Source organism: Balaenoptera physalus (assembly GCF_965194825.1).
Source record: "Balaenoptera physalus genome assembly, chromosome: 13".
Lineage (NCBI taxonomy): Eukaryota > Metazoa > Chordata > Mammalia > Artiodactyla > Balaenopteridae > Balaenoptera > Balaenoptera physalus.
Window position 1 is genome coordinate 58,587,596 of NC_138892.1, and position 23,950 is coordinate 58,611,545.

At 53.8% G+C, this 23,950-nt stretch overlaps 1 protein-coding gene across 3 annotated transcripts; it reads left to right on the plus strand.

Moving 5' to 3' along the window:
• Positions 1-423: 423 nt before the first annotated feature.
• Positions 424-23,834, plus strand: CTDSP2 (CTD small phosphatase 2). 3 transcript variants are annotated; one of them, XM_082422894.1, is made up of 8 exons: positions 429-1,022; positions 14,528-14,676; positions 16,260-16,298; positions 16,732-16,833; positions 17,491-17,547; positions 19,500-19,592; positions 19,716-19,901; positions 20,106-23,834. In XM_082422894.1, exons 1-8 carry the CDS (start codon positions 959-961, stop codon positions 20,229-20,231), a joined length of 816 nt encoding a protein of 271 aa, XP_082279020.1. In that variant the 5' UTR covers positions 429-958; the 3' UTR covers positions 20,232-23,834. The 3 variants fall into 3 exon arrangements, with proteins under 3 accessions (XP_082279022.1, XP_082279020.1, XP_082279021.1); XM_082422895.1 differs by lacking the exon at positions 429-1,022 and adding an exon at positions 13,892-13,925; XM_082422896.1 differs by lacking the exon at positions 16,732-16,833 and having other exon boundaries at positions 424-1,022.
• Positions 23,835-23,950: the final 116 nt, after the last annotated feature.

The window sequence follows — 23,950 nt, forward strand, 5'->3', positions numbered from 1 at the left end:
CAAGTAGGAAGTAAAACAACTGCCCGAACCCTCTCTCTCATCCTGGCCCGACCTGAGTTAGGCTTCGCGGCTTGCTCGATTACCGGAAGGGCGGAACCATTCTACCTTACCCACGTAGAACTGCACAGACGGGAACACCCCGGCACAGAGTAGGGAAACGTGAGCTTTGGAGTGTCCTTTTAAGTAGTTGGGAAGGGGGTGTGGCCGAGGAGGCTGGGAGGCCGCAGCCCGGCGAGGGGGGAGTGGCCCGGGGGCGTGGCCGTAGCGTCTGGAATGTTGTTGGGTCCTCGCACCGCATAGTAAGGAGGGGTCACGCCCCTTTTTTCGGAGATGGCCAATCGGAACGCCGGAGCGGTTTCAAGTCTCCCCTGCCAGCCTGCCCGCCCGCTACCCCACCCCCGTCGGGGATTCGCTTTTTCCGTAACAAAATTGCAAAGCTCTGGATGTTCCGCAACCCGGGCCGCTCACAGGTGGAGGATCCCGGGGCCTAGGACGGTGCTCCGGAGCGGGAGGCGCCAGCTGGCTGTAGAGAGGCCGGGTTGAGATCCTGGAGGCGCGCGGGGGTGGGCGCTGCAGCCGCGGGTTGTTTATCTGGAGTACGGAGGGGAGGGGGGGAGCCTGGAAACCGCCCCGTGTCCCATTTCCTCCTCTTGTTTTCGCTCCGGATTCTCCATGTTGGACCCAAACTGAGGAGCCCGGAGCTGCCGCCGGGGGATCGGGGCCGGGGGCAACCGGGGGAGCCGTTGCCCGGGCCTCCCGCTCTCCGTACAGGCCGCCTCCCTTCCCGGCCCAGGGGAGGAACAAGAGCAGGGATGTGAACAGCAGTGGGAGTCGGACTCTCGGGAGCCGGAGCCTGAGCCGGAGCGGGCCCCCGCCCAGGCCCCCCAGCCCAGCCCAGCCCAGCCTGTGCGCCCGCGCGTCCTCCCGCCCAGCCAGCCCGGGCCCGCGGGATTGTTAGATGGAACACGGCTCCATCATCACCCAGGCGCGGAGGGAAGACGCCCTGGTGCTCACCAAGCAAGGTAGGGGCAGCAACTTCCCAAAACTTTGCGTCGCCCCTGGGCGGGGAGGGGGCTAGCACAGCCCAGAACCCGAGTCTCGGCCCCAGATCTCCCGGGGCTCAGAGTGGGCGATTCCGACCCGACCCCCTACTCCATCCGCCCCTGCGACCTGGTGCGCACTCAGGCCCCGGGGAGGGCTGCGCGGGGCCCCGGGCTCCCAGCGCCCGAGGGGGAGGGGCGTCATCCGCGCAGCTGTCACTCTGTCCTGCACTCCCTCCCCCCGGGCAGAGAGACAGAGGGGTAAGCGCTCGCAGCGCGAGGCGCCCATCCTCTCCAGAGTTGGGGGGTGGGGTCGTCACTTTCCCGCACCAGAGCGCGCGGCTGCCCCAGGACCGCGGGGAGAGAGGTGGGGAGGGGAGGGGAACGAGGGGGTCCCGGGCGATCCCGAGCTAGAATGGAGCCGGGACTGGAGTCCAGCACTTCCCAGCACCCCCCTCCCGCCCCCGAGCCCGAGGCTGCTCAGGCAGCGGTCGGTGACGGTGTCCGGCGGGACTTGGGACCAAGTTCACCGCCCGGAGGCGGGGGCGGCCGCGGTGGGGGAGGGGCCGAGCTCTGGCTGACCGACCTGGTCCGCCTGCGGCCCTGCGCTCGGCCTGGGACCTCGGCGCGCGGGACTCTCGCCCGGCCGTCTCCTGCTGCTTTTGCTGAGCAAACAAGCGCGACCCCGAGGCCCGGCCGGAGCCCCTCCCTGCCCCGGTGCGCTTCCCCGGGGCCGTCGCCGCACACACAGAGCCGCGTTTGTTTAGCCCAAGATTGGTGTCCCTGGTTACATAATTCGCCGGATGGTATCAGACCCGGCGTGTTTCTGAATCGCGCCGCGAAAAAGTGCGAGTTCTCCGTGGGCAGCGGCTCGCGGCCCCTGCCTTCTTGCGGGTCGGGTGGAGACACAAGGGGGGTCGCGGGCCCTTTCTGGGGCGGGTTTGGGGACCGGAGGGTGATTAGGCCGAGGCCTCTCCTGGGGGCGGGGGAAAGGTTGGGGCCTGAGGGTGGGATCTTTGAGTTTGGTCACGGTGGAGGCCCCGAAACTCTTTTCCCCTCCCCCACGTTCTTCTTCGGGCCTTGAGGAATGTGTCTAAAATAGTGGACAGAATTTCCGCGGGGAGTAAGGACTATCGTTGTTTTTTTCTGGAGAACTTCCCAGACTGGGGCCACCTGGCCTGAGGCTGGGGAGATCACGCTCTTGGGCCCAAATTCGGAGCGTCCCTGCCCTTCCCCTCAACCCCCCCAGAACAGGGCAAGAAGGGCCAGTGCTGCACTTGAACATATTGAGGCCTAGAGCCTGGCGGGGGGGCCAGCTGTGGAGCCTGGGTATAGCCCCACATCCCCGTATTTGGCAACATTAGTCAGCAGATCACTTATTTCAGGGGTTCCCGGTCCCAAGGAGCTCCCCCAACTTGCCTAGGGGCACACGGGCTGGCCTGGTGGTTTCAGCCATTCCCTAATTCCCCGGTGCAATGGGGGGGGGAGGGGGGCGGCGGGGTGTAGTGTGTGTTTCCTGCATCGCTGGCCCTACTTTCAATAAGCCTTGCCTGCTCAGATCCCAACCCCCGCAAAAGACCCTGACCCCCTGCTCTCCTGACTGCATCACTAACCAGGCTGCAACTTCACCCCTCTACTGGCTGCTCAGCTGTGCTGAGGGCTGAAGAGGGGAGGCTTTTCTGTGTTTATGACTTAACTCCTGATTCTTCCCGCTCTCTTCCTAACCTCATCCCAGGAAGGGACTCCAAGTGCTAGCCAGAAATGAAGAAATGTGGATGTGGAAGGATTCCAGAGGGGGCAGTGTTGATGAGAAGGGGAAGAAGAGTCCTGAGCTTCCCTACTCTGGTCCTCTCCTCCTGTAGGGGCTCAGGAGGGTGCATTCCCAGTGAGGGGACCACACCAGGAATGAGGGAAAGCTGGACTTCTTTTTTTTTTTTTTTTTTTTTTTTTTTTTCAGAAGCTGGACTTCTGAAGGGACAGCTTACAAATCAGAGTTGGAAGTTTCCTCCACTAGGGCAAGTGGTAGGGAACAGAATAGATGACAGCAGAAAGCAAGCAGCTGGCTTCTTGACAGTGTTCAGCTGCTGATGTTGGTTGGATTTTTCTTAGAGTTACGTTTTTCGTTTTTTGTGTGGTTTGTCCTTCAGACTTATCCCTGGAGGAATCTGAATTCTCAAGCCGACAGCTTGGGGGTCTCTCTCCCCCCGTGTAATTTGACTGCATTCCAGAGAAGACATACTTTCTTCCTAGGCTGCTTGGGCACCCAGCAACAAGCAAACCAACTTTCTGAATCCCTCATCACTTACAAACAAATCCTGCATCTTTAAAAAAATTAAATAAAATAAAATAAAAGTAGGGGTGGGGAGCAGACGTTTTATTTAGCTCCTTTGGAGTTCCGTGCCCTCTCCCCTCCTCACAGTGTCTCATTTCTAGGCTCTGCCTCCCTTTGGAAAAAGGGGAAGGAGTACTGAGGCAGTTTATTAATCAGTAAATTTCTAGAAAAATACAAATTGCTCCTATCATGGGCGGTTTTTTAGTGAAGTTGTTTGCCATTGCAGGTTTTTTTTTCTTTTTTAGCATTCTGTTCTGGGAGCTTTAAGGCTGGCTGGGTGTGTTGATGATTCAAAAGTAATTACAGTAGGGGAAGTAGAACAAACAAAGTTGCTGAAAGCATTGATGATAAAAGGACCAAAATTGGATCATCTTCCCAAACAGATGGGTGAAACGGCTTCCTGGTACAGCAAGGATAGGGTTGTGTACGATACCAACGTAGAAAAGGAAAGTTAATATCAGTTTGGCCAGAAAAAGGCCATTTATTGCAGCCCCATACGAGGGTGTCACGGTGTCGCCCCATTGCTGGGAGATTGTGCCTCGGGCTTTGAGGTTAGATGGGGAGAAGCCAGGGAAATGTGCCCACCTTATAACCTCCCAGTGTGAAACGAGAGGGTGGAGGCAAGCTCCTCCAGAGCTTGAGTGACCCACAGCCCCTCTGGGGGAGTTGGGACCTTTTTTGTTTTGTTTTGTGAGGCCTGACGCCCCTTCCTTTCAGGGAGTGGATGATGGTGCCTTGGGTTGTCTTTTCACATGTAGAACAGAACAGCAGGTTCTGGTAGCTGACCATCCCTAAGAATTAGGCTGGTGGCAGGTTTTTCTAACTCTTGCTTTCTCCCCATAAGGGAGAAATTCTGCCTTACGCTCCCATGTAAAAGCTTAAACACCTTTCACTGTGGCTGTAGCTAGGCCCTTAACTTGAAAAGTTTAGACCAAGTCTCAGTCTCCCTGGGGCTTTCTTCCTCAGCTTGTTCTGTGAGCATCCAGGGTGTGTGTTTATAGCTGGCTCCTCCCGCCCCACTGGTTCCTCTCCCCTCCTTGCGCAGTCTCGGCCTTGGCCTCTGTGGCCGCTGTGGCTCGCTCCTCTGTCTCCTTTGGAGTTGTTCCCCCATCTTGGAGTGAGGTAGGGGCTTGTGTGGTGACTTAAGCTTGTGTTTGCTCTCTCCCGAAGCAACCCAAGGGAGCCCTGCTAACTCAGCAACAACGTTTGTAAATGCCCACCATCCCGGGACTGGGAGTTTGCAGTTCTGCTGCTGAGTTTGACTTGCAGAGCTTGCAGTGGACCCCAGGACTCAGGAATTGCTGTGAAAACCCCTTGAGAGACGGCAAGGGGTGGTAGTGTCCCTGAATCCTGTCTCCTCCTTCTCAACTATAGGGGTCTTAAAGAAACTGGGTGGAAGAGAGGTCCCGTTTCGTGCTCTCGGTGGGACCTTCCAAATCCCTCATGATCAAGGACTTTGTTAAAATGGTAAATACGATAGAAGTCACGTTTCTAGCCAAGGTGAGTTGATGCTCCCAGCCTTTCTGTGGAAAATTAATACATGTGCTCATAACTAAGCAAGAGAAAGACAATACGTATTTATGTGTAAGTATATATCTCTTCCCCTTCTCCTCAACTTTCTTCCTCCTAGCTTTTGGGTAAGTTGGGTTATTGTCTTTTATTACCGTCTTGGGAAGTTTGTCTCTCAGAGTGAAGAGGGGATTGGGGGGCAGGTGCAGCAGTTAGAAGTGTTCAGAAGAATTGCTCCAGGAGCAAAATTGGTTGCCTCAGGCCTGGATGCAAATCCCTGCTTTCCCTATTTGCAGTGAGACTTGACAAATCACTTTACTGTTCTGAGTGAGTTATCTATAAAATAGGGGTATCGGTCTCTACACTTCTCCAATGCCTTGTACTTAGCAGATAATTGATAAATGTTAACGTCCTTCCTTTTTAGACAGCTAGACCACCACTCCGGTTCTCCTCCATTCCCCCAAGGACATAGTGCAAATAGCACACGGTCGTGTGGGTTTTATTGTTAAAGACAGGTGGCCGGGGGTCAGAGGGGACACTGATGTGAGGGCTTAGGCCTTCTGGAAGAATCACCCTCTGAGACTTGCAAACAGCCTTGCTGCACAGACCCCTTCTTTGTGCCCCTGTTACATAGGATGGGATTTTATGTGAGTAGCATGTGCCTTGGGGCTTATTGCCATCCTGCCTGGCGCCTGGGCATCTGGGATGGGAGGAGGCCAGGGAGCCATGCACCTCCTGTGAAGAGTCTCTGAAGTCTAAACCTTGTGAGCAGTTGCTCGGCCCCTCAGAAGTGGATGTAATGAAGACTTGAGACAACTGTGTGCTGCGTTCTCTTACCGTCTGCATTTGTTTTGAGAGTTAAAGAACCCAGTGAGATTCAGATTTCTTTAAGGAATGCTAGTAACAAGGAAAGAAAAAGAAACTGGGGTTTTGAAGAGAAATAGATGTTAAGCTATGTCTTTGCTGCTGTGGTTTTGGGGTATAACCTTGAGAAAGCACAAACTCAGCATTAAATTGCTTTTCACCCTGTCTCAGGCCAGCCAGCTCGGGAAGCACAGAATTAACTCACTTGTCCTGCTGACACGGGGTTGGGTGTGGCTCTGTCATGATTCCCTCCCTCTTCTGAAATGGAGGAATAGTTCCCAACTGGGATGCAGATGAGCTTATTAACGTGCAAATCTTCTGAAGGAACTAGTAGAAATCAAAGTGGAGAGGTTGACTTAGAACTTGAAGCCTCTCTGGACCAGAGGCCAAATAGAACAGAGTTTCTTTGTCTGGCAAAGTGCCCAGCCCTTCAGGTCTGAGTGTGCCCGCACCAGGTCTGTTATTACAGAATGGGTACTCCAGCGAGCACACGGCCTTCTGGGCAGGAGGTGCAAGGATGTCCTGTTTTATATTCGTCAGCTGTTCTAAGGGTTTGCCTTAAACCTGATCTCTCAGTGGACCTGCTGGCATTTCCTTTCCTTTCCCAGGTGCTCCTAGTCCCCCCTCCCACCCTACCCCCCACCCCAAATCAGGCTTTGCTCTTATCCTCTTTTTATTCAATACCTTCTTTTTCTCTCTTGACATATGAATAGTTTTTGCATCCTGTAGAACTTGCTCTTTCCCACCCACACAGTTCTCAGGGAACAAATGTGGCCCGAACCCCAATGAGAGCCAAGCAGATTCATGGGAAGGCTCAGAGCGCATACCGCAGGTGTGTGGAAGTGCCTTCCCAGGACGTGGGTCCTAGCTCTTCTGCCTCCATGGCAGAATGGGGCTAGGGCCCCTCCTCCCAGGAACAGGGACCTGCAGGAAGAGACAGGAGGCTTGGGTCTTTTGCATTGTGATAGGTTAGAGCAAGTGCCCCTAGAAAGGAAAATCAGGCTCTGGGGTGCAAGTCCCCTGAGACCTGCAGAGACACTGAGCCAGTGAGATGTGGTGGGGAAAGGGGCCACAGGGACCACTGGCAACCTTTAGACATTGGCTCTCAGCCAGGGACACACATCAGAAACTCCTGTGACACTTACTAAAAATACAGACCCCACCTGGGTCTTACTGAATCAGAGCATGAGCAGGTGGGCCGGGCATCCGTGTGTTCCAAATGCTCCCTGTGATTCTGACAGGTGTCCCTGGAGAAGAGCCAGGTGAGCGCAGCAGTGGCCCCAGCTGCCTGTTCAGCCCTGAGCAGGAGGAGTCCCTGGAGGGATCCAGTTTTCCTGTTTGTTAAAGATCCTGTGGCTCCTAAAGGGGAGTCCAAAAGTTTTCTGAGCGTGAATGGACAGAGTAGTGATCCCCGCTTACCAGTAATGATCACGTGATATTTATAGAGCACTCACTGTGGGGCAGGCACTGCCCTAGCCTTTTATATCTATTGACAGTGTCTCACTTGAGCCTCACAATGACCTTGTGAGATAGGAATGATCCCCACTTGACAAGTGAGGAAAACTTCCGCTGAGAAACCCCAAGCACCTTGTCCACAGGAACGTGGCTGGTTCGTGTCAGCTAGGACTGGCTCAGAGCAAACCTAACGCTGGCCCGCACTGCCTCTCATTTGCATTGTGCATTCCACTTTTTAGAGTGCCTGTTCAAACTTCAGGGGATCTGAAGCCACCTTGTGAGGGACCATGCAGTGTAGACCTTTCCTGATTGGCCTGTGAGGAAACAACCCAGGGTGGTGGTGCCTTAGGTGAGACCACAAGGCTGCTTGAGAGGCTGAAGTGGGGCAAGAGCCAGGCTTCCTGACGACCAGCTCAGTGCTCTCTCAGTGGACACACCTATCCTGGTGGGCTGGTCCCAGGTGCAGCTGGGGTGTGGGAGGAGTAGGTGAGTGACCCTGTAGGTGGGACAGACTCCCTGGCAGGCTGCTTCCAGTCCTTCTGCAGGGGCCAGCCATGAGAGGAAGGAAGGAAGGAACTGGTTGGCCACCCTCAACGAGTGTGTGAGTGTGTGTGACTGTGATTGGTTTTTGTGGAGTCCTGGAAAAGGCCATTTCCCAGGATTGGCCCTGCCACTACTTCTGTGTGACCTCTGGAATGAGAAGAAATCTCTGTAGTCTCTTTCAATGTGAACATTTTGAGATTGAGACTGAGATAAAGGTATGAAAGTGCTTTGTACTGAATGACTAGCAGCTGAGATTTACTGAGCGTTTTACTAGGGTCAGGACACACCCAGACCGCCTTCTAATTCTCACAGCTCTATGTAATAGGTAATGGTAGTCTTTCCATTTTACAGATGAAGAAACTGAGGCCCAAGGCCACACACTTTACATGTGGCAGAGCCAGGATTTAAGCCTAAGTCCATGGCACCTGTGTAACCACTCTGTTGTTCACTGGTCAGAGGAGAGACTGTTGAGGTCCCTTGCTTTGTCCTGAGCTTTCATTCTTCTTTCTCCATTGCACTCTCGTGCATACGTCACCTAAAGCAGGCTTCTTAGCTGGAGAGGAAAGAGGCACTAGATTCTTCAGGTCTTTCACCAGACCCAAGCATTTCAGGAATCGGGCAGAGAGCCAAGAGAGGGGCTGAAACAGCCACTCAGAGGGTGTTTGTGTCCTGCTGGCAGGTTTCTTTTAGCCTCCCGGCCTCCCATAGGAGCTTGCTCCGCACCTCCTTAGGGCAAGAGGGAGGCTCAAGGTGGGCAAGTATGGCTTCCAGTCCCCCACGATGACATCTCTGCTCTAGCAGGCATTGCATACAGTAAAACAAGGGCAGGGTCCAGCCCTTTGGGTTTTCCTGGATGGCATCTCAGCTCTATCCCTGCTGCTGCTGTGAGCCATCAGATCACTTCCTGACATCCACCAAGAGCACTCTGGTGTGGGGCTGGGGGCTGAGCCTGCTGCTGACGTATCCGTGAGGAAACTGCTCGGGTCCAGGGCCTGCTGCTGCTTCTGGGAACCCACCCCGAGCCCCAGCATGTTTCTAAAATATGTTACAGCTGCCCAGGAGGGTGTTCTGCCAATAACTCTTTTAAAGGCTGATTTGGAAATTGACAGAGTATCTTGATCCTGTTTTAGAAGTTGCCAGGGATCCCCTGCTTCCCAAACTTGAGTGCTTCTTGAGGGAAGGTCCTGAAGTCGAGGCCCTATGTTGAGATCAGTGACGACTGCTGGAGGGGCAGGGAAAAGGCAGGCAAGGCAGCGAGTGACCGGGTCCCCCACCCTCACCCCACAAGTGGCATTAAGGACCCAGGACTGAAAGAAGTCCTCCTCTCTTAGAAGAGAGGTAGAGGCAGGGAGCCGTCCTGTCCAGGGAAGGGGAACTAACGGAGACGTGTGCGTAGGTAGGACGGCCTGGCTGCTGGTCGCGGGGAGGGCGCTAGTGTAGAACATGCTGGTGTGAGCCAAACAACGTGGCTAAAACTACTTTTTGAAAGTCCACGCTGTCAGCTTCACAGCTGCTCTCTGGAACTTCGGGAACTGGTGCCGAGCTGGGTGAGGCCCCCCCCCCCTTGCCTTGTCACCTGAGGAGAGCAGAGTCAGCAGTTGAGCACTGTGGAAGCTGGTACACCCTGCCTCTGGTTTCCAGTCTTTCCTGTGTGGGGGATGTCTAGGCATCTCTCACCTCCTTGTTCCCCTGCTGACTCACCTGATGGTCCAAGAGCCCTTCTGTCCACCTGGCGCTTTAGGGCCTGTCCTTAGCCAAGGCACAGGTGCCCCTTGCTGAGGACCTGGGAGGACTCCTCCCCACAGGGAGCCCCAGTCAGATGCATCTTGGCTGCAAGGCCCAGGCAGCGGGCCAAGAAAGGCCAGAAATGCTCCAAATACTCTCCTTCCTCCAAAAGCTAAGGGGAGGGAGGCCCCTCCGGGAGGCCATTTTATAGTGATAGCCAGACTAAATCCTTTGCTGTGGGGGGAATGAGAGATGGTGGAGAAAGAAGTACTCTGAGAGATGAACCAAGAAGGCATCCTTCTACATGAATGGGCTTGTTAAAATCCGACAGCCTGAGAGCTTGCCTTCTGCCGAATCCCAGGCGGATGTGTGAGGAGTTCCTTTGCTGGGACACAAAGCTGTGTTGTTGGCAACGGTGATATCTCAACCTGACCTTCAGAAGAAGGTTAAAAATAGTGTTGTCCAGGCAAAGCCAGTCTTCATCTGTGTGTGCGCGCGTGTGTGTGTACACGCATACATGTAGGTGCACAAGCTTCTTAAGAGGCAGAGGCAGATAGCATCCCCACCTGGTGCTTCTTGGGGGCCAGTGATGGTGGACGCAAGGGGAGAGGGCATTCTTTGTCTCAGGTGGAACAGCCTCACCTGCTTTCCTGTTACTCGCAGAGACCAGCCAAGGAGTTTGCAACTGGAAAACAAGTTTTGTAGTGGATGTGGGAGAAGGTATAGGGGTGGTTTTGACTTTCTGAAACCTGCTCACGATCAGAGTTCCTCTGGCACCTTTCTCATCTTCTGTTCTTGAGCTTCAGCCACATGCTGGGTGGGTGGCCACAGTGTTGCCAAGGAGTGGTCATCTCCCCTTAGATAATATTAAAATGAGCATGGCATTTAAGTTTAGTCTGCACAGCGCATGACTGTGTTCAGTCTTGTTTATCAGGGGAGTGGTCTTGCTGTTATCCCAGTTAACGGATGAGGAAACTAAGGCTCAAAGAGGCTGTGTGGCTGAGTAGTAACTGGCAGAGCCTGGACCCCAGCCCAGGTGATCCTGGGGGGAGGGGGAGGGGGGAATACCTCCCACATCCCCCCTTCTCTTCACATCCTGCCTCAGTAGGAAGCCTCGCAGCAGTGAGCTGAAGGGGTGGCTTGGCTTCCCTGTTCTCAGCAACCTGCGCACTTCCTTCTTGAGCCAGAGCTCCCCGCCCCGGCCCCCGCCCCGTTAGGTCTGTGCTGGTCCTTTCTGACATTCAGCTCCAAACCAGATGTTCGGAGCAGGGAGAACAGGTGCACATCTGTAATGGAGCTATGTGGTACCCACTGGAATCCTGCCCTCCCTCACTGGGGAAACCTGTGCAATGAAATCCTCACCGGCCTGTAAATCCTCTTGTGCCAGTGTTCCTCTTCCGGGGAGGGGGCCACTGCCCCTTCCCATCACACACGGAGGGATGGGGGTGACCTGCACCTGGCTGTCACGGACACAGTGCTGAGCGCTGGTTGAAAGGAGTCCTTTGAAAGGCTCTTTGATACGAGTCTTAGATCCCTCTCTGGGTGTACCCCCTCATCCTTAAACCCACTCAACAAAGTGGATCTTGGACCAGAGCTCCTGGCTCCAGCTCCCCCCCACCCCATTGTCCTCTTGATCTCCCAGAGGTATCTGCCAGTCAGAGCAGGTGCAGGGCCGGGGTGGCGGTGAAGGGAGCCTTGTACTATTTCACCCCTTAACACCTTTCATGGACTGCCCAAGGGGACAGCAAAGGAGGGGGGCTGCACCCCAAACTGATCCTTCACCAGCCCAGCCTAGAGAGGAGTAGGGCACACACTCTTGAGAGATCTTAAGAGTGCACCACCACTTCCCACTTGTTGCAGGAGTAATCGGACACGATGCCCGAGCTGTAGGGGACCCTACAGAGTAGTTGTTAAGAGCCCTGGCTCTGGGTTCAGATCCTGGCTCTGCTGTCCTACTACCTGTGTAACCTCAAGCAGGTTACTTAAGCTCTCTATGCTTCCGTTTCCCCTCTGTGAAATGGGGAATTAGTGCTTAGAAATGGGTTTGTAGTGAGGATTAAACGAAGTAATGATGTCAAGTGTCTTGACACAGGCCTGGCCCATCGCTGGTGCTCAGTAGACATGAGCAAGGCCCAGAGAGGCCGAGCAGCTTGCCTCAGGTGCTCGGCTCCTCATAGCCCGCTTCCCTGTCCTCGGAAGGGAGGGAGCCTTTCTGTTTCTAACTCTTCTGGGCGGTTGCAAACCAGCGAAGGCTTCCACAGGTCCTGGCTCTGTAGAAGCGACAAAGGCCCTGGAGGCCCCGGAGTTATTCGCTCAGCCAGAGTCACGGGCACCTGCTGCTCAGAAGCCAGAGGCCAGTGAATGTACCCGGCTGAGGCCATGGCAGGCCCCGTCAGGAGGCCGCCATGTTAGCGGGAGGCCGAAGAGGCCCTGACAGCCACTGATTGTCAGTGGCAGTGTTTGTAAAGGTGAGGAGGACACACAGCCTGGAGGAGGACAGAGGGAAGTGGGGCCCCAATGGGGGAGGGGGTAGTGAGGAACATCTGGGGTACTGACCTTGCTGTTGTGGGTCTGCGGTCCCCTCCCCAGGCGCCCCAGCTCTTTGCTCTGCTCCGAGCGCCTGCCCCCGGGGTCAAGGCATCTGTGGTCTCTGAGGCCCAGGGGCTGCCTGGCCGCATTGTGTTTTAAGACGACCTCATCCCCTGCAGAGTCCGAACCGAGCTGAGGAGCGCCCCCGCCCCCTCCCAAGCTCCCTGTCTGAGGCTGAAGCGCTCCTGCCTGTTGGGCCTCCCGCAGTGGGCACCGGGTGAGGCCTCTCCACGGCCCCAGCCAGCTGCCCCTTTCACCCCCTGCCTCTCAGGATTACTCAGCCTTCACAGCGTCTGCCACTAAGATGCTGAGTGCGTTCTTGATGGCCTCTCTTCAGGAAAGGCTTGGGCTGTGTGGCCTTTTAAGAAAGGCTCAGTGCCCGGGTTAAGCCTCTGATTGTGGTTCTGCGTGAAGAAACCATAAACCAAAGGAAAAGAGATGGTTCAGCTTTGGTCTTGGAGCTTTGTGTCAGCGTCTGCTTGCGTCCCTGGGCTCGGAATTGAATGTGGGCCGTACAGGCAGGTGGAGAAGCTGTCCTTCCCTTCCGATTTCTGGGTAGATTATTCAGAGTAGGAAAGCGTCCGAGGAACCTCTCGTCTTGCTGTCTTTAAGTACTGAGCTCTGCTCTCAAGTTTGTCTCCTGGACTCAGGGGCCTTGGGCGAGGCCTCCAACGCAACTTTTTCCTTCAGGGCAAAATCCCCAGTCCCTGGAAATCTTGATTTTTCCAGCAGGGCCAGGAGCTTGAGAGTGATATCCAGGTTTTTAGGCTAATTGCTGGGGAAGCCTGAACATTTTCTAAAAGGTTTCTAATGGTCATACCAGTGTCAAGGGATCTGCCCGACCCAGGGAGGGGAAGGAGAGAGCGCTGGACCAGACGGACTTGGGTGCCCAGCCTGCACCTGCAGGAAGCCCTCAGCCTTCCTGTTGAGCCAGAGCTGAGTCGGTTGTCCTGGGGCGGTGCTGACTGCCCCTTGACTGAGGGTCAGCGGCCTCACCTTTGGTCCCAGGAACAGAGTTTGGTTTTCTCTCCTCTCCAGGGGCTCAGGCAGCCCAGTAACTGGGTGTTAAATGGCTCTCCCATCACCTCTTCTGCCGGAGCCACCTCCGTGCAGGTGCAGCCTGTACTCTGAGGACTGAGCCAGGGAGCTTGGCCTTGCTGGGGTGGGGGGCTCACCACATTGCCCACCCTTTCCCTTCTTAAACCCAACAGCATGGGGAAGGTTATCCTCAGTGCCACGTTCTGTCTCTCCCCCGCACCTACATAAAGGCAGAGACATGTCTGGCACTTACTTCCCTGCACAGGAGTTTGCCCTGTGCTTTAAAGCGGAGTGGGGTGGACTTCATCCCAAGGCCTGTCCCCGCCCTGGCCCCTGGAGAGGAGACCTGTGGCTGAGGACCATTCTGGCAGCGGTTGGGCGGCGCCACCTCCTGGCCACAATACCCATCCTGGCTCCCTGCTCTTGCTCAACAGTTGCTGGAACAGTTCCTCTAAAATAAAAGGAACTTGGTGGGGGGAGGGGAGGAAGGCGGTCCAAGAGGGAGGGGATGTATATACACATATAGCTGATTGACTTCACTGTACAGCAGAAACTAACAACATTGTAAAGCAGTTATACTCCAATTAAAAAAATAATAATAATAAAAGGAACTTGAAAAAGACTTTCCGAAGTCCATTTCTGGTTGATCCTGTAAATGCCTGTAGTTTTTTCTATCGGCTTGGCCTTTCTGGGGCTGCCTTGCCAAGCCTCCTATTAAAATGGCTTTGTATTTCCAAAGCTCAAATTGTCAAGGCAGGACTTAGCAGCTGTAGCCTAGAAGCAGGGACGTCAACCCAGAACCCAGCGCTGGATGTATGTGTCCCAAGAGAGTGATATGCCTGTGGTCTTTGAGGGGAGGGAGTGTTAAGGAAAGTGACTGGAGTGTGGGATGGACACAAGGGTGTGAACGAAGCTTGTAGCTTCTTGGGGCTGAAGCTGTTCTGTTTTCTAGTCTGGGCTCAGTGCTGCCAACTAACTGATTGAAGGAAGCTGACCCAGAACAGGGCTGTAGCTGCACCCACTTGAAGAGGTCTAGCTTACTCCCTTCTCTAGACTGGGTGGTATTCTGGGAACTGGTGTTAGGGAGGATTTTTGTGAATTACCTTGGAGGGTTCCCTCAGTGTGCTGCTACCAAAGTGGATTCTATAGCTGGCCCCATCTCTGAGTGCCCCTTCACCCCCCATGGAATGAAGAGCAAGTTTTTTGCAGTTTATTTCCCAAACCAGGGACTGGGGATTCCTGCTGTTTCTACTTTACAGAGATGATGTTGGAATAAACATGTACATTTCACTGTTGACTGTATTTGGTTGTTCGCCAAGCACGTGCCTTGTGCCCCAGTGGAGCTTATAAACTAGAGGGGATACAGCACGGGGGTGGGTATTTGTGGACAGACGCCCTGTAGCTAATGCCTCTGTCGTTCCCTCCACTCTAGGCCTGGTCTCCAAGTCCTCTCCTAAGAAGCCTCGTGGACGTAACATCTTCAAGGCCCTTTTCTGCTGTTTTCGCGCCCAGCATGTTGGCCAGTCAAGCTCCTCCACTGAGCTCTCCGCATACAAGGAGGAAGCCAACACCATTGCTAAGGTAGCTGGATCCAGGGTGGCGTGATGCCAGCAAGGACGGGACTGCTGTGAGCGAGTGGGGGTCCCTGCAACCACGGCAGGGAGGCAGGGCAGCCTTGCCTGAGTTGGAAGATCTCTGGCCCAGAGGAGGCCCTTCCTCCGTCCTTCCCATAGTGGTCCATCTTCCTGTTGATTCCCGTTTGTGGTGTGGGCCATCCGGATGTCCCTGTGGTTTCTGAGGGGCCCCACGGTCCAGATCCTTCCCGGTTCCAGGAACCATGCAAGGTGCTTTGCATAGATTGTCTCATGTGACCCATAGCAGCCCTGCAAGGAGAGCCACAGGATTCCCACTCACAGACGTGGAAACAGACTCAGAGGGTGTATGTAGCCTCTGAATAGTTAATGGTTAATAAATGGTAGTATCAGGGTTTGAACTCAGATCTCTCTGGTTGTAAGTCCTGTGATCGTTGTTTTTTATTTCTAACTAAGCAAAAATACCTTCCAAGTTTCTAGGCTTTCAGGGAACCAAGGAATGGAAATTCTGTCACATTCTTCATAACCCCTTGCAGCACTCTCACCTTGTACCTGTGAGAGACATTTGGAAATGTGTGGGTGTCTTTGATTCTTATAATTACCAGAAGATATGTCTGGCAGTTCAGAGGCGGGGGACAGAAATCCTCCTTTCTGCAGTGCCATTTGTACTTCTTTCTGAAACACCAAGGTTTAGCTGTCCTTCCTCTCTTTCAAAACCAGGCTAAAGATACGTACATCAGTGAAAAATCACCTCATTATCCAAAAGGGGAAAATGGTTAAATGAAGTACAACATGACGGTATTAACTGAACTGTTAATTTTTACTAAGAGTTCACAACAATGTGGAAGAGTATTGAGTTGCAACATTAAGTCAAAAAGCAGAATGCAAAATTATATATCATGAAGAAAAAAGACTGCTTGCTAAAGCAAGCTTGAAGGAAATGCACTAAAATGCCAACATTAAGTTTTTCTGAGTGCTAGGATTTTAATTTTTCTTCAGGGTTTCCATTAAGATCACTTAGTTGTTACATCATAACGTTTTACTTATTAGCCAAAGGCGGGAAGAGGCTTTCTGAGCTCTCTGCACTCTACCTCCCATTTCAGGACCCACAGTGTGGGCTCACATTGGCTTACTTGTGTTTTGTAGGGGCTCAGCGCACCTCCCCCTAATCTAGGCCCCCAAGGAGGATGGAGAAAACACATGTTCTCAAAGAGAAGCCTGGGTTCCAGGACTAAGCAAGGGGCTAAACCTCCACAGTGAGGAGTTCCGATTTTGATTCTGCCTCTGACTCTGTGTCCCTGCATCAGCTGCTTGAGTTCCCTGTTCCTTGGAGAGCCAATGGCAGCTGAGAACAGGGACACTTCCTTCTCCATCCTTCATCAGGCCTAGTGTGGAAAGAAGATTTTGGCCCCTTTCCTGCCCAGCTCTTAAGGAAAGTCACTTTTGTCATGTCAGAGCTTTCCAGGGGGCTGGGGTCTTGGGGAGAAAATTCCCCTCCAGGCCTGAGTGGGCTTTAGACAGCCAGGAAAGGCATTAGTGGGCTGGCACTGACCACCTTCTTTTCTCCCGTAGTCGGATCTGCTCCAGTGTCTCCAGTACCAGTTTTATCAGGTACGTGAATCTCACAGGGTATGTCCTCAGAAGCCCCAACACCCAGTGATACCTGCTAACCCCATGCCCCATGCGGTGATGCCCTCATTCCTCTGTGTCTGGCTGGCTAACTCCCTGCCCTCGGAAGCTATTTGTCCCAGATATTTGCTGAGGGCCCACCATGTGCAAGGCATTAGATTGTGCGGGGGACAGCTGGTATCCATCACCACCTCTGGCCTCCATCTCCAGTATCCGGATCACTTCACAGTCCCAGGCTGAAGGAAGGAGCCAGCTCAGTCTCTTCTTTCTCTACCTCTTGGCCTTTAAGTGTCGCCTCTCTTGGGCTGAAGTAGGGGGCTTCCATCTCCTCAATGGGCCCAGCTCTTCCCAGAGTTCTGTTGGGGGAAATTAGTCTTTCTCGGTGGCAGATTCAGTAGCCTGGCTCTGGTTTTAGATTCCAGGGACCTGTCTGCTCCCGGAGGTGACAGAGGAAGATCAAGGAAGAATCTGCGTGGTCATTGACTTGGATGAAACCCTTGTGCATAGCTCCTTTAAGGTAAGTGGACATCTGGAGCTCCTCTTACACTCATCCTGGGCTGTCTTGGAAGCCTGACTGCAGGTGCCAGTGAAGTGGCCTAAAGTTGATGATGGAAGAGTGATCAGAAGTAGGGCTGGCCTCTGGCATTTAGCCACAGTCGCATCACAGATACCTGGAGGCCCTACCAGAGAATGATGTTGAGTGGGACCTCCTGCTCTCCGCAGTCACTGACAACAGGCTACAGCTGCCCCCCTGTCACAGCACAGCCACCAGGGCTCTGTACAGGGGTACAAAAGAGGGGTTAAGTCAGCCTTGGGCCATGCCCCTATCCATTTTATCAGGATGTTTGTTAACTCAAGAAGGCCCAGAGTTAACAAAGGCCCTGGCATTTCAGAGGCAGGGGACAGAAATCCTCCTTTCTGAGGATTTGAGGCCCTGTCTCAGCTCAGGTAGAATTTGCAGGTGGTGGTAAGTAGGGAAAACCAGAAGGGGTATCGCAGCCTGTACTTGGGTGAGAGCCACTTAGTTGGGGCAGCAGGAGCTTCCTAGGGCCTCTGATATCTGTCCTTCCCCACCCCGCCCAGGGGGCGGAGCACTGGCTGTGGCGGGGACTGGGGTGTGGCTGGGCTCTTGTCCCTTCCCACGAGCTGACTCATTAACTCCTCTGCCTTCCAGCCAATCAACAACGCTGACTTCATAGTGCCTGTAGAGATCGAAGGGACCACTCACCAGGTGAGCTGCTGCCAGGCCACGCCCGGCCTAGGAACTCGGGGTCTTCTGCTCCTCGGGGCTTGTGTTCCATCAGTTGATCCTTTCCTGTAACTTCAGCCTCTCTGTTTTTATTGGTAACCTTTCACATTCTAGGCTTTCGCATCTTAAAAAATGCAGCCCCTCATCCCCCTCTAGCTGTCACCTTTTTTCTCTTTGCAGCCAAGCTGTTTAAAATTAAATTATTTAATAGTAGTAATAGCTATCATTTACTTATCTCCCCTGCCCCTACTGAATGTGACCAGCGCTGTTATATGACTTAATACATTTTCTCTAAAGCTGAAGAGTTGGTGTATCTGCCTATTACAGACAAGGAAGTCAGTACTAGCTGTTTTCTCTCCTCCCCTGCCCACCCATTCCATCTAGCTGGTGAATTTCTTTCTCCCCAGAACAGGCATCTCCTCCTCTGTAAAGCTTTCTCCAATTCCCCTCCCCTTGGGGTCCCTACACTGGATTCTGCCACAATAAATACTCAGTATCCATCTATCAAAAAGCGCTTGAATCTAAATAAGGTGAGGCTCTGGCCCTACACAACCTGCTCAGTCCAGGGTTAAGGATCCTGTGGTGTTGATAGTCAAATAGAAGAGTTACTTGTAGGGAAATGGGGTTTGAGGCTTCCACGGGTGGTCAGCACTACCCTGTGTCCATCAGAAGCTTTCTTCACCCCACCACCGTCCTCCCCGCTGAGGTGCTCTCCCAGTCCCAGTGCCGGACTCTGCGCAGCAGCTCTTTACAGTCCAGTTGAGGGTACAGAGATACACAGAGCCCACAGGTAAAAGACAGAGGCGCATCTTCAAACACTGTGAACTCCTGGCTAACAAGGAGAGGTGTGAATAATGGAAAAGGGATGACGTTTAAATGAGCGGAGGTGGGGGTGAGGTGTCTACCTGCAGAAGGTGCATTTTCAGCAAAGAGTGTTGAGAGGATGCCAAGCTTGATGAATAGCCAGGAGGAGGGAGGGACTTGTTGAAGGTTAAAGAAATGGTAAATGAAAGGAGGCCCGGTTGTGGCTACCTGGAGCAGAGGGTTCCTGCTGCAGAGCTGGGAGGGGTCTGGTGAGTCGATGGCCAGTCCAGGCCATCTCCAGGAGGGAGAGTCATGGCAGGCACATACTCTTGAGCAGGGAGTGAGCTGGATGAAAAGAACTTTGAAGGAGTGGTTCCAGTAGCACCTGTGTAGGCTGGATGAGAGGAGAACACCTGGGTGGAGACAGGGAAGCAACAGACAGCAGGCCCATGAGGGACATGCAGCCAGTGAAGCTTTTAGGCCGTAATGTGCAAGGTTATGAAAGGTGGACACCAGGGTTAGTGGTGGCTGTCAGGGGCAAGCACAAAATGGGGGGGTCACTAGAGCAAGATGCTGCAGGGTGTCAGATCTGCGGTCACTGAGGGGAAAAAGTCACTTTCCCCTGGTGCATTTCAGAGAAGCTCTGCGAGGGCATGAGGTTTCAGGAAGTATCTGCGACCCTGCCTGATGGGGACCTGGACTAACTGTCCTGTCAGAGCCAAGGACAGGAAACTCCCACAGAGGCTGTGGCTGGATTCAAGTAATCCAGGATAGGCTGTTTCCATCTGTGAGGCCTATTCTTGATTACTTGTTTCTGGAGGCAGCTGATGGTTCGCCGCCGGAAACAAAGATGGCTCCCGGGACATTAGGTGTTTTTGTTTCTTCCTGAGCTGGGTCAAGGTTGGGACCACTGAGCCAGCAGAAGCCTGGTGAGGAGGTGACGCTAGTGCCCTGGTCTGTGGGGCAGAAGGCTTCCAGCCAGGTGGTCCCAGAGGCTGGGGTGTGGGAGTCCAGACAGAGTGAGGTCTGAACCTACTTACTGCTCTTTGTGTAGGTGGTGACCGTGACCGATGCTGTGATGCTTCACCCTCACAGGGATGCCTCCAACAAGCCTTTCTGCTTTTCCTCAGGTGTACGTGCTCAAGAGGCCTTACGTGGATGAGTTCCTGAGACGAATGGGGGAACTCTTTGAATGTGTTCTCTTCACTGCCAGCCTAGCCAAGGTACCTGGGGGCAGGAGGGGAGTAAAGAACCAGGAGCAGGTGTGGCAGCTCCTTGCTGGTCCACGGGATACCACGGGGAAACCAGGACTGCATCCAAACAAAAAGCATCTTCTCTTTCCTCAGTATGCTGACCCTGTGACGGATCTGCTGGACAGGTGTGGGGTATTCCGGGCCCGCCTGTTCCGTGAGTCCTGTGTGTTTCACCAGGGCTGCTATGTCAAGGACCTCAGCCGCCTGGGAAGGGACCTGAGGAAAACCCTCATTCTGGACAACTCGCCTGCTTCTTACATCTTCCACCCAGAGAATGCAGTGAGTGGTCCAGATACACCCACATTGCAGGGATTGGGAGAGTCCCTGCCCTGGAAGGAGGAGGGAGAAGGGGACGGTGGTGGAACCATGGGCTTTACCAGAGGAGGGCACCACCCCAGGTGGACCAGCCAGCCTCCGGGGGTCTGGGGCAAGGGAGGGAAGCACTGGCGGTCGGGAGACTTACGCTGCCTTTTCCCTCTCCAGGTGCCTGTGCAGTCTTGGTTTGATGACATGGCAGACACGGAGTTGCTGAACCTGATCCCAATCTTTGAGGAGCTGAGCGCAGCGGAGGATGTCTACACCAGCCTTGGGCAGCTGCGGGCCCCTTAGCCTTCCCTGCTGCCGAGCAATGGCCATCCCAGTAGGGGACTTTCCTACACTGTGCCTTTATGATCAGCCTGACAGAGCGGAATCTGGAGCATCTCACTAAATGAGACCTGGAAATAGAAGTGATTGGAAAGAGCTTTAGGACGGGTTAGATGCTGAGTGGGCAGATATTAGACCAGCGATACCCAGAGCTGCCTGCTCCCTGAGTTGGGTTCCCGAGATGTGAGTAAGTGTGTGTATTTGTGTGTGTGTGTGTGTGTGTGTGTGTGTATGAGTGTGTCTTGCCTTGAACTGTGGCCCCGGGATATAAGTGTGTCAGGTTGGGGGAGAAAGTGAATGATCAAGACTCTCCCCAAGTTAGTTTGTCTCCTCTCCTGTCACCCTGAGAGCCAGCGAGCTCTATAGGGATGAAGACCATTGAAGGCTCCGTTGCCAAACCTATGGCCTTTCCTCAGCGTTGTAAGGCTTATGCCACGGAGAAAGGTAGGGTCAGAGGCTGCCTTCGGGTGCCCCAGGCACACATCTTCCTGAAGCCTTTCTCTAGCCGACTGCTGCAGACAGAAAGACGACATTTCTGGGAAGATGAAAGCTTGTATCCAGAACTGGTAGCCCCAGTGGCCATCAGGTCCTGTGGCCCAAGGGCTGCACTAGCCTCTGGCCGAGTGCCTGGCTTGGGCCCTTTCTGTGTCTCCCCAAGGCTTGGGTGCCGGGCCTGCCTTCCTCACCACCTAGCCATAGTCTTGAACCTGTGGGGAAGGAGGTCTTCTCCCTGCCCTGGAAGAGGACAGATAACTGATTTCCGTTCTTTTGACTCTGTTTTAAAATTTTCTTTAGAAATATGGAGTGTTGGGCTGTTTTGTTTCTGACAGAGCTGCAGTCCTGGGCCTGAGGTGAACGTGGGAGGCCCTGGAGGTGCAGGGAAGAGGAAAATCCCAAGGGCGTGAGTGTGTGTGTCCCCTTGGCTTGTAGGTCAGCTGGGCTCGGGATGTGTCCCTCAGTCTGCCCTTCGGGCATTCTCTGCTGGTGCTGCCGCAAGGACTTTGTCCCCAAGTCCGGGAAGGGCGCTCTGGGTCCCACCCGCCTGTGTCTTGGGCAGGGCTCTTTTCTCTCGTGTCTTCCCGCAGGGCCAAGTGTCTTTGTCCTTCCTGGCCGTTGCTTTTTCTCTCCAGGGTCTCAGGCACTCCTGCATTTCCTGGGCTGAGGGGCTGGGTGTCTCACCGTTCAGTTTCTCAACGTCACGCACGTGCCTCCTGCCAGTGGTAACAGGTGTGAGTGAGCTCTTCACACACCTGCGCTTTGCGTGTCTCTTCGCTTTCAAAGTTTCTTAATAGTGAATGCTTTAAAAAATAAGTCACAAAAAGGAAGTTTCCCCAGAGTGGAAAACAAAAGGGGAAGTGCTGCTGTAATTGGGAGCACAAGGGGTTCCCCAGAGGGAGCCCCACTTCAGCATCACTGCCTTAACCATGGCCTATCCCCCTCTCTGTTTTCCCTGGAGGCAGATGTCACAAAGCATTTGTAAGTTGCTTCAGGTGCAAGAACACCGCCCACTCAGGACTTACCCCCATTATCCTTTCCAGACTGGCCACACACTAGGCCAGTCTGAGGAGCTAGCCGGGACCAGGTGGTGGAGCAGCAGCTTGGCGTTCTGACCGCCTAGCATCCTTCTCTAGCATTGTGATGCCACCTCCCCTCCTTGTCCCAAGGTTGTGAGGCTTTGTCTTTCCCTTCGGTGTCACATGAGTAGAACAGGGTCCCCAAAGCCCATGTGATCATTTCCCAGGCATCATTCCCTGGTGCCTGTGGGATCCTGCTTCATGCAGGTAGGGGAAGAGGGCTCCAGGGCCGGCCAGGAGCGACATCTCCTGAAGGAAAATGGGAGCTTCTGATTCTAAGGCCCTGGCCTAGGCCTCTATCCTAATATTGCAGGAGGGGCCTCTCTCCCAAGCCCCATCCTAAGGGTTAGCCCTTGGGCCAAATCTGCCACATGGGGTCCAGCTATGCTTTTCTGACTAAATAAGCAATAAGAGGCTCTAAGCTGATCCAGTTCCAAGGACCCTTTCTGCCCTGCTTTGGGTCTCCCTGCCTCCAGGTGAAGGAAGAGCTGGTGCCACCCTCTTTCCTATCAGGCTTGTCCAAGTGTTCCAAGGGACTCGTGACTAGAGCCCAGGATGGCTTGGTGGGCGTGTCCCCGCTGCTTCTGCATGAAGCCCCGCTCCATAGGCCTCGTTCCCGCCAGAACCCTGCCCTGCCCCCATGCAGTTCCTCACTGGAAATGCCACACCCCCGCTCACCCTCTCCTCCCTTCCCTGGAGAGGCAGCTCAGCCAAATAAGTCTAAGCAGGGTCCATCGGTGTGGACCAGAGCCAGCCTGGAGTCATTATGCACCTTCTGGTCTCCAGTTTCACAGTGTGTTAGGGGCAAGACTTGCTCCTTAGAGGAATCAGGCCAGACTCAGTTTTGGAGGAGGGCAAGATTGAGAGGGAGCCAGTTCACCCCAGGATCTGTTCCGGGGTTTCCTACCAGCCCTTCCTGTTTGAGGCTGGTCTTCGGGAAGCAATAGGCCACCAGGCCTGGTCGACCCCAGTTCACGCAGTGCCAGGAATCTGCCCACCTGCCAGGTTCAGTTCTTTAAGGTGCCTCTTCAGGGACACAGTGTGTCTCTCTGATTGGGCTTCTAAATCAAAAGCCTGATGTTCGTGTCCCTCTCATAGGGGGAGCTTTGGACACAGGACCGGTTTGGAAAGGGTCAGGTAAGAGTTTCCACTCTGCACATTGTAGAGGGGACACTCTGTAGGTCCATGGGTCCCTTACTGTAGCGAGGTTGAGTAAATTTGCCTTCAGTTAACCTGGGACCTTCTGTTTAATTCCCTCCTGCCTCCCAAAGAGTTTGACCATTTTATAAATTCACCTCTGTTAACAGTGGCCCAGAAACTTCTCTGTGCTAAAAGCATGGGAAGTCTAAAGGCAGTCATTCCCTGGGAAATGGATTCCGTTCTATTTTGCTACCCCCTACCCTGTTCATGAGGCCTCATTCAGTAAGGCAACCCCCCTGTAAGGCTGTCCTCTATCCCATGTCCCAGACAGGTGAAACGTCTGTGGAAATAAGCCTGTTTTCCCCTTCAGGTCTTCAGTCGGTTACTTGCCACTACTGTCCCTCAGTCGCCTTTTTGGTAAAATGGGGTTTTAGTTTTGTCCTTTTATTTTGATACTGGTAAATACTTGCACTCAAGCAGGGGAGGGAAGGCAGGGGTCTGGCCCCCTGCCCCATTCCTTTAGTGCTGTGGGGCTTGCCCCCTGGAGCAGACCCTCCTCTTTGCGCCCCGTGAGCTTCTTTGCTTGTAGTATCTCAGATTTTACATGTTCCATGTCGTGCCACGTAACCCTCTTCAAGATACCGTTTGGAGGGTGGGGGAGATCTGCTTCCCACTGTGACTGGGCTGTGGGGTTCTGACTACCTTGCTTACAGGTTCATGGTTTGATAAACTTGTTGTATTCAAAAACTTGAAATGTAGGATGCCATTAAGTGTCTGTTTATATTTTTGGAATATTTGTACTACTTACAATTAATGAATAAAAGTGGGTTTAAAAAACCCATCCGTGAATGGGCACTGCCTCCTGACCCTCCTGTTGTTCATTCGGGCACTTAGCCCCCTTCTTCCCTTAAAACGCCTCTGTCATGACGAGGCTGGGGCGCCCAAGCTGGGGGACCAGCCACGCACTCA

What these genes read in the sequence shown, in the direction of transcription:
- CTDSP2 (XM_082422894.1), top strand. Translation starts at nt 959, where the DNA reads ATGGAACACGGCTCCATCATCACCCAGGCGCGGAGGGAAGACGCCCTG. An exon ending in AAGCCAACACCATTGCTAAG is followed by an intron (nt 14,677 to 16,259) that starts GTAGCTGGATCC and finishes TTTCTCCCGTAG; the next exon opens with TCGGATCTGCTCCAGTGTCT. An exon ending in TCGAAGGGACCACTCACCAG is followed by an intron (nt 17,548 to 19,499) that starts GTGAGCTGCTGC and finishes GCTTTTCCTCAG; the next exon opens with GTGTACGTGCTCAAGAGGCC.